General features: G+C 40.7%; 1 protein-coding gene and 1 long non-coding RNA gene across 2 annotated transcripts; both read right to left on the minus strand.

Moving 5' to 3' along the window:
• Window positions 1-1094: 1094 nt before the first annotated feature.
• LOC139470992 (potassium voltage-gated channel protein egl-36-like) lies at window positions 1095-5368 on the minus strand. Its single transcript, XM_071253303.1, has 3 exons — window positions 5147-5368; window positions 4335-4556; window positions 1095-2072 (listed from the first exon to the last, which is right to left on the minus strand). The coding sequence occupies exons 1-3, from the start codon at window positions 5366-5368 to the stop codon at window positions 1095-1097; spliced, it is 1422 nt and encodes a 473-aa protein (XP_071109404.1).
• On the minus strand, window positions 5365-7554 carry LOC139470993 (uncharacterized). Its single transcript, XR_011653813.1, has 3 exons — window positions 7467-7554; window positions 5581-5682; window positions 5365-5420 (listed from the first exon to the last, which is right to left on the minus strand). It is a non-coding gene; the product is annotated as an uncharacterized lncRNA (long non-coding RNA).
• Between the last annotated feature and the right edge of the window lie 2005 nt (window positions 7555-9559).

A 9559-nucleotide genomic window follows, 5' to 3' on the forward strand; every position in this document is an offset into this window, starting at 1 on the left:
CTCGTCTCTTCCATGGGCAGAAATCAGGCCGCTATCGATTCCAACGGGGGACATACACGTTATAAATGAAAGTTGACCTTCACCTTGGACTTTTCCTATGTACCGATAACTGAGATGACTCCAATCACCAAGTGTTCTCTCCACAACATTTTGGCTGAATACCTTGTACGGTTGCTCGTATAAATGTATTTTCCTATCTCACACAAAACTGGCTTTGCATTTCTTTTTTTTAAGAATATATTTTATCAAGTTCAAAAGGTGTATGATACCAACACTTTACAGATTTACCGAAATTTGAAAAATTTCTATTACTTCCAAAAATATCATATTTACCGATTTTTCGCACATCAAATCATAATTTCCCCATCGAAAACGACCGATGGCGTGGGTCAGTGAAAAAAGACCATACCTGAAACTATACAATTCTGCTGTTGAAGACGAATTATACTATCTTTTCAGGTGTGAATAAAGTCTTCCCCAACAACGACTTCTTCATGTCCCCCTAAATGGTTATATGTGGCCAAATATGTGTAAACTATGCCAAACATTATCACCTAAAATATGTCCACTTTGAAAAATCTGTACATTATTACGTTAAAGTGTCTAAACCACATAACCACATAAGTATTAATGTGTTATAGTCTCTAAGTGTCTAAACCACATAAGTATGTTGCCATCTTAATCTACATTGAATTCATAATGTATGTTGTACATCATCTGTTAACTGACAATAAAAGTAACTTCTTTGATAGGCATTTAGAAGTTGGAGAACTAAGTAAGGGTAAGATTTATGGATGAACAACTTCATTATTACAAATAAGAGCGACGCTTCGGTGTGGGTTCTAAAACCGTTATCAAGCAAGTGATTATGCCTACTGTATGTGCACTGTAACATGAAACATCTGTTCTGTTTAGCACGGCTTTGAGCAGTATTCCAGTTATATCACAATGTGTCAGCTTAATGTGGGAGGAAAGCCCGAAGTGAAGCAGGCCTTAGACGTTTACAACTTCGGTGAAACTCACGAGCACGGTATGGTGCTGACAAACCTACAAACATAATCGGGGTCAATATGGATATTGTAAATATATGTAATTCAGCGATTGTTTGGATAAGCGCCTGCATCAGTCTCATTCTGATGTTGATCGGCAACCCTAACAGCTCTAACGGTTGAACTCGTAGTCTGTTGTTCGCTATTTTTGGCCTTTTTCTGGCCTGTTGTTTCGTTGGCGATGGAATAAAATGTTATAAAGTTGTTGACAAACAGCGGCATAGTTATTGCCAGAACCAAGATACCCATAAAGGCACACAACACTCCAACACACTTGGAAACAGCATTAGAAGGAGTTATGTCCCCATAACCAACAGTTGTCATGGTGATCACTGCCCACCAACACCCTTCTGGTATGTTCTGCATCCTATGAGAGTCGACATAGTACACAACTGTTCCAAACACGATGGAGGTGATAACGACAAGCAGAGCCATGAATCCCACTTCCCTAAATGAGGATTTGAAAGCGTACACCAGAACCCGAGCTCCTGTGATATGCTTCGTCAAATGGAACAGCCTTAAGACTCTAAGGACCAACATGCCTTCAAGAATGTCCAGGTAAGAATGTTTGAATTTCTCAGCGGCCCACACTTGCTCAACGACGATCTTAGCAAGAGCTGCTACAACTGCGAGGATGTCAATAATGTTCATCAGAGACCTGAAGAAACGGGCTAGACTTGGGCAAGAACAGAGCCTAAACAGAAGCTCCAGAGTGAAGAAGGCAGTGCAGATGAAACCAGCTAGTCCGAAGTTCGCGTTCTTTACATGGACGTCTGTGGGGAGACTGAAGTTCCCAAGGATGTCACCAGGTGTCTTGTTGAGTCGCTGAGTTATTTCATTTAATACCGCAGCGTCAGGTTCACTCGCAAGTCTTATCTCGTCGTAATACTGGTCATAAAGTTCTTGTCCAAAGTACTCCTTCCAATGTTCTTTCTTCAGTGTACCCTTGAAGTAAGGCAGCGTTCCCAGGACAATCAGCAGAGTAGATGTGACGATCACAAGGCAAGAGATGAGGAAGTATACCTGTTTCAAAGAGGGAAAAAAATATTATGAATATATGATATTTTATTATCGATCTATTTCATAGCCTCAACGACCCGTGAAGATCCGGGGTAGAATAGGTCTTCAGCAACACATGCTTGCCGTAAAAAGCGACAATGCTTGTCGTAAGAGGCGACCAACGGGACTGAGTGGTCAGGCTCGCTGACTTGGTTGATGTATGTCATCATATCCCAATTGCGTGGATCGATGCTCATGATATCAATCGCTGGTCAGTCTGGTCCAGACTCGATTATTTACAGACCGCCGTCATATAGCTGGAATATTGCTTAGTGCGGCGTTAAACAAGAAATAATACAATACAATCAACACATTCCCAGCATGTACATCAATTTCTCCAGTGGCGTTTTCGCGCAACATTGAAGCTAAACATACCCTCATAGCCACCATAATGACTGACTGTATCGGCACGTCTCTGTGGACTCGCATTATTGTACGGACGCCTCACGAGGCAGCGGTTGCTTCATTGGTCGATGATGTCTCGTGTTTTTTTGTTTGAAATAGACAACAGCCATTTAAGCGGGGACATTTGTCATATTACGGATGGGGTAAATCGAATTCTAGGGAGAAGTGCAACGTTTAGTCTGTTGTCCTATTCTCTCAAAATCCTTGATGTAAGTATCAGTTATTGCGTGGTTCACATGATTGTGACACTTTGGCGGAATCGTAGGCCAAGGTTGAATGACGTCACGCGACTTATAATCAATTGTTAACCTTCTTAAGCGGCGTAAAATCAAACTCATTCACTCACAAAGGACATACAATCATAAGGAATATATCAAAGGTTTGCTTTAGGCTAGTTGGAGACCATTAAAACATATAAAACTAATAGACAATCAAGCATTTCAAGGTTTCTTGCTTGTTTAACGCCACACCTTCCCAGTATTCCAGCTGTATTCCGGCGTGACATTGAAAATGAAGATTGAAAGGTGGATTGATTTATGGTTGTATAGATCTATAGTTTTGTCCAGTAAATCTCTAATCTGGATTTTTCCCGTTTTAATAAAACACGAAACGCCCCCACCCTTCTCCCTACCGCACTCAATAAGACATACATGTACGTAAAACAACTGATGCATGCTGACATATACGCACTCAGAAACACCCGGATAAAGACACTAAAAAATATTACATCGATTGTAACATTAGATCTTTTTATTTACACTAGAAGTCACAATTCAACGGAGTCACGTTTCAACATGAGGCCCGGGTCACTATTTAACGACTTGGTAAGCTCACAGGGTCACTTTTCAACGCGGGTCCATTTTCAATGTCACACCGGCGGTCTGTAAAAAAGCCTAGAAGCTTCACTGGGACATTAAGGAACGACCTAGCAAATCTGTAAACATTTCTCACAATGCTCATCATGAAAACGGGTTTTCGGCGTAAAGGGGTCTGTGTTAATGCATGGCATGTGCTCAACAACCTTACACGCAACGTGACGATTTCAATAGCACTAGCCAAAACCTTACACGTAGATACATATAGCCAAGGAGACGCTAATGAACACATGTTGGCATATACTACAGAACACTGACAATACTGTTTAGATTTGAAGCTTAACTTCACTGTGCGTGAGAAAAAATGGTTTAAAACATACTCCTTGCGCATTGCTTTAATGGTTTTCTGTGTATTCTAGAATGTGCTGAGCAAATACTTCTTTACATATTAACTGCATTGTACAGGAAGCATTTTCATTCTACCACAATAGAGTAATATGTTCGCCTGTAGTTCACATGCGTTCAATCTACAACGGGATCGGGTGGTCAGGTTGCTGACTTGGTTGATGCATGTCATCGTATCCCAATTGCGTGGGTCGATGCTCATGATGCCAATCACTGGATTGTCTGGTCCAGATTCGATTATTTACAGACCGCCGTCATATAGATGGAATATTGCTGAGTGCGGCGTTAAACAACAAACAAACACACAAACAAACACCCGATACCCCAGAGAATTTCAATATGCAACATCTTTACAATGCAGTCATGTAGAGTGAGTGAGTGTCTCTGACGGCAATGTAAAAAATATTCCAGCTATATTAAGACTGTTCACAACCAGCGGGGAATCGAAATTCTTGGCATAATAGCTAATGCATATACAGCAAGGGTACGACAACACCTTTTAAAAAGTAAAATTTGATAGTTTCCATAAAGTTCTTCCATCAATAATATTTCTTCCTTTTGTCTTCAAAAACCTTCACTACGTGACTAAAGAATGACCAACCTTTGCAATATTGGATGAAAACGGCTGATTCATTATCCTCCACAAACAATGCCTGCCCTTCGCGAAGGTGGATGTGACCTGCCTCTTTGATTCCGTGAACAATAGTCTTGTCTCTTTTTCAAACTCGCGCACGTCATGCTGCTGCCTGTGGAAGCCACTGAGCGCACGTCGACAACACGGCTCGACGTCGTCAACACCGAATCCCCAGTACTCCAGTTCCTCCTGTGAGAACAACGACAGGCGAACATCTGATGCCGTGTAGTCAAATGAGGTTTGATTTACTTGCCATGTAATGGTGAATTATTTTCTTTACAGAAGCAATAATTGCTATGAGATAGTTATATGACGTTGCCACCAAGACCAGAAGGTACTCGACACGTGCAGGTGCCCGGTAGGATGGTATCCAAAGACAGACATCAACATAGATGTACACAGCCTTCACTACCTGGACAGACCAGAGACACACTGAAGCTGGTACAAGAAGGTATACGGGCTAATGGTATTCAAGAACAGACATGAACACAGACTCACACCCCCTGTATTTACCTGAACAGACCCAACATAGAAGCCCGTTCTGGTGGTACCCTAAGACAGACTTGAACACAGACGTACGCCCCCCTTTTCCTTACCTGTACAGCCCCGAGATACATTGAAGCTGACCTATGCAGGTGCCCGGTCTGATGGTTTACCAAAGACAGACTTGAACACATACGTACACACTCCTTTTACTTACCATGCAGCTGCCTGTTCTGATTGTACCCTAAGACAGACGTACAGACTTGAACATATACGCACCCCCCACTTTTACTTACCTGTACAGCCCCGAGACACATAGAAGCTGGTATATGCAGGTGCCCGGTCTGATGGTACCCAAGAACAGACTTGAACACAGACGTGGGTCTCTGGTAGAAAACTTCCGTCTGTGTGGATGACGTCAGACGTCCAAGTGTAGAATCAGGGAATCTGGATAAGACATCCCGTCCTATCTCGAACCGCCGTCCACTCACGTTGACGGTGACGATGCAGTCCTCCATTGTTCTATGTCAACTGTTTGTCTCTATACCCCAAGCTTATAATCCCTGGATTCTGTAACAGACGATCAGCAAGAAAGTTAAGTTCATAATCTTTTTCGAAATTCAATAAATAAATGAGACAAAACTATTTCCATATTCATAAGATGATATTGCTAAAATCAGAGTTCATTGTATGATTTCGACTATATCATGAGCATATGTTTTTAACTCACCTTCAAATCGTGCTGATACCAGGTATCAGCGTAAAGGTGAACGTATCCTGCCCAATCGGTCGCACCATCACAAACACATGCAAAGGCAAGTGAATTGTTCATCTGAAAAAAGCCACATGGAATAAGTCTAAATGGGAAATACATCGTACATCATTTTTGTCACTGATGCCTCAAATTTGGACATTTCCTCCACATGTGTATTGTGAAACGTTTTGAAGAACCATATTTGAAAAGTTTCTTGGAGAAAATTAAAACATAAACGACGCTTGGTAATTTGCGCGTCTACCATTGTGGTCGTAAAAAAAAATAACGATTACGCGTAACGTCTGCCGATATGAAAGTGAAGAAGACTTTGATGTGGATGCTTTCATATTACTTCCAATAGTTCACGAATTGATTTTACAGGCATCATAGCTATACACTGAAATATCAATAGTTTTATATCCAAATTGCTATAAAACAAGCCATAAAATCTTAGATATTTTTTGTTTTCGAAAGATTGAAACCGTTTGCTGTCAATTGAAGAATTAAATCGACCATATTGTCCGTCCCTGTTGCAGAACGCATATACTGCTATTGAATGTCACACAAAGTATCAGCACTCGAAAACAACACAACTTTCGATTTTCAATCTCGATTTGTTGCAATCGTTAAATGTACGAAATCGTCCCAAACAAACAACTATATCACAGAAATATTCCAGCTGTATTACAGAAATAGTCCAGCTATATTTCAAATATTCTAGCTATATCACAGAAATAGTTCAGCAACATAACAGCTATTTCACAGAAATAGTTCAGCAACATAACAGCTATTTCACAGAAATATTCTAGCTCTATCACGAAAATATTCCAGCATCTTCACAGAAATAATCCAGCTAAATCACAGAAATATTCCAGCTCTATCACGAAAATATTCCAGCATCTTCACAGAAATATTACAGCTACATCACAGAAATAATCCAGCATCATTACAGAAATATTCTAGCAATATCACAGAAATAATCCAGCATCATTACAGAAATATTCTAGCAATATCACAGAAATAATCCAGCATCATTACAGAAATATTCTAGCTATATCACAGAAATAACCCAGCATCATTACAGAAATATTCTAGCAATATCACAGAAACATTAAAGGATCATTAAAGAAATATTCTAGCTATATCACATAATGTTTCCAGCTATTGAACCTAAATATCCCAGCTACATCACAAATATTCTAGATACATCACAGAAATAGTCCAGCTATGGCATATAAATATTCCAGCTATATCACATAAATATTCCAGCTATATCACATAAATATTCCAGCTATGTCACAGAAATATTCCAGCTATATCACATAAATATTCCAGCTGTACTACAGAAATATTCTAGCTATATTACAGAAATATTAAAGCTATATCACAGAAATATTCCAACTATATCACAGAAATATTCAAGCGATATCACAGAAATATTCAAGCTATGTCAAAGAAATATTCAAGCTTTATCAAAGAAATATTCCAGCTTTATCACAGGTATATTCCAGCTATATCACGGACATATTACATCTATATCACGGGCATATTCCGGCTATTTCACAGAAATATAACAGCTATATTACAGACATATCACAGAAATATTCTAACTTTATCACAGAAATATGCCAGCTATATCACGGACGTATAACATCTACATCATGGGCTTTTCCAGCTATTTCACAGAAATATCACAGCTATATTACTTTGCTTCCAATCCATAACCACAATGGCATTCGTTCAACTAGTATAGATGATGTACCTGTCCAAAATTTCATTCAGAGAAATTGCTGATGTAGGGATCAAAGTATTTGTATGCACTGATCGAAATATTCGATCAAAAATGAAGAGGACCCACTCACCGGACATAAGAAGAATATCCACAACTATCCATGAAGACGCCGTCTCTACATCAGCGGAGCTCGCGACACCTTCCGTCCCTCCTGGGATCATCCTCCCGTCTCCTACCCGCACTGTCTGGCAATGTCACATCTCGTGTCTGAATACCCAAGGTGCTCCAGGTGGTCGATGTGACATGCCCTCAGAAGCGTCTCCTTGGCAGCTGTGGCCCAACAAATACACCTGTGTGTCGGCGACTTTGTTGCAGAGGAAGGTATGAACAGATCAATACAACAAGAACAACTCCATGCCGCTACTTCCCTAACTGGCTTCAGTGTGTTTCCACGGCAATGAATTGGGAACCTCACTTTACTGTGAACAAGCAACACCTACTAATTATATTATTTATTTATCATTTATTTCCTAAAAGAGTCGAACCGAGCCGAGCTATTTCAACACATTACAGGAAATTTGTTTTTGTGTCATTTTGGTAATGGGATTTTGAATTCTTTGATTCGTTATTCACGCCATGTCGAAAGCTAGTTTTCTGTGTTCCTTAGGGTATATTGTTGGATGACTGGGATATTGTTGGGATGAAATGAGATGGATTGAATGTTATGATATTTCCGATCTATTATATTAGCTATTAGCCACAGATTCGGTGAGCGTGTTGTTAAAGCTGGGGATAGTGACTTGTGGTCAACAGTGTTGTCAATAATATTTAAGCCATATCACTGCGGTATGTTTGTTTGTTGTTTAACGCTGCACTCAGCAATATTTTAGCTGTATGTGAAATAAATGAACAGACAATCCAATGACTCATAATGGTCACACAAAAAAGCTTCAAATCCCTCTGACTCACACGATATTTGTTTGGCGTCCCCTACAAGATGGTAATGTCGGTTGTATCCTAGGAGGGGCGGTCGGGTAGCCTAGTGGTTAAAACATTCGCTTGTCACGCCGAAGACCCGGGTTCGATTCCCGACGTGGGTACAATGTGTGGAGCCCATTTCTGGTGCCCCCAGTCGTGATATTGCTGGAATATTGCTAAAAGCGGCGTAAAACCATACTCATTCACTGTATCCTAGGAAGAAAATCAGTGAGGGAATGTTGGTTTACACCGCACCCAGCAATATTCCAGCTATATGACGGCGGTCTGTAAATAATCGAGTCTGGACCCGACAATCCAGTGATTGACGATCCAAGCAGCGTCCCACGTCGCCGGGAAAGACTCACACTCAACCTCTTCACTCCTTGTCGTCGCCATTTAAGACGAACATTAAAATTCTGATCAATTCTAATCCGGAATACTTACGAGGCACGACCAGTTCTGCAGTGTAAATACCTAGACATACAAACACATATTTGTTCGCTGCATACATAATTTACATGGATGATCGGGACACTATTAGCTTTGACAAAATTGCTGTAGTGTACAGACTGAACAATTGTTGTATGATATGTGCATTTGCTGTGTACATTATTCAACAGCAGCTTGGACGGGACACATAGTCCGATGTGGTTCACGTGTATACTACTCAAAAGAAGTTAAAGAACACCCGATTTTTTCATATGACAACAGTAAATCTGTCATGACAAATCAGATGATTTTTAATCGGTCGTACATTTGTATTTACTTGCTGAAATGTAATTTAACCAATGTGACCTGTATTTAACAAACATGGTTAAGAAAGTAGGAAGTGCTCAATTATTTCTAATGAGCCGGACCGCCTCCGTGGTCTAGTGGTAGAGCGTCCGCCCGGAGAGCGGAAGGTCTGGGGTTCGATCCCCTGCCGCGTCATACCAAAAGACGTTGAAAAATGGTAATTGTTGTTACCCTGCCTGACGCTCGGCATAAAGGGGACAAGGACTGGTCGGCTCGGAGTCAGTATACTGTGTCTGGGTGGGGTATCCATATTAAACTGCGGCATGGTATCTCAGTGAGCTAGCACTATAAATCGGCATCAGTCCGACTAGTACAAGCAGCCACACAAACACACACACGTACATGCACGTCGAAAGTGCAATCATCTTGGACGCGACGTTAAACCCAATTTCACCTCACCTCATCTTATGAGCAATTACTATTAGTTTCGTGTACGTCACAGCTGCAGTT

The sequence above is a fragment of the Haliotis cracherodii genome, unplaced genomic scaffold (assembly GCF_022045235.1).
Source record: "Haliotis cracherodii isolate W230 unplaced genomic scaffold, xgHalCrac1.p SCAF_21, whole genome shotgun sequence".
Lineage (NCBI taxonomy): Eukaryota > Metazoa > Mollusca > Gastropoda > Lepetellida > Haliotidae > Haliotis > Haliotis cracherodii.

Excerpts from the sequence above, each read along its gene's own strand:
- LOC139470992 (XM_071253303.1), bottom strand. The coding sequence starts at position 5,368 with ATGGAGGACTGCATCGTCACCGTCAACGTGAGTGGACGGCGGTTCGAG. Across the intron at positions 4,557-5,146 it reads TGTGTCTCGGGGCTGTACAG|GAGGAACTGGAGTACTGGGG; the intron begins GTAAGTAAAAGT and ends TTGTTCTCACAG. Across the intron at positions 2,073-4,334 it reads TTTCATCCAATATTGCAAAG|GTATACTTCCTCATCTCTTG; the intron begins GTTGGTCATTCT and ends TCTTTGAAACAG.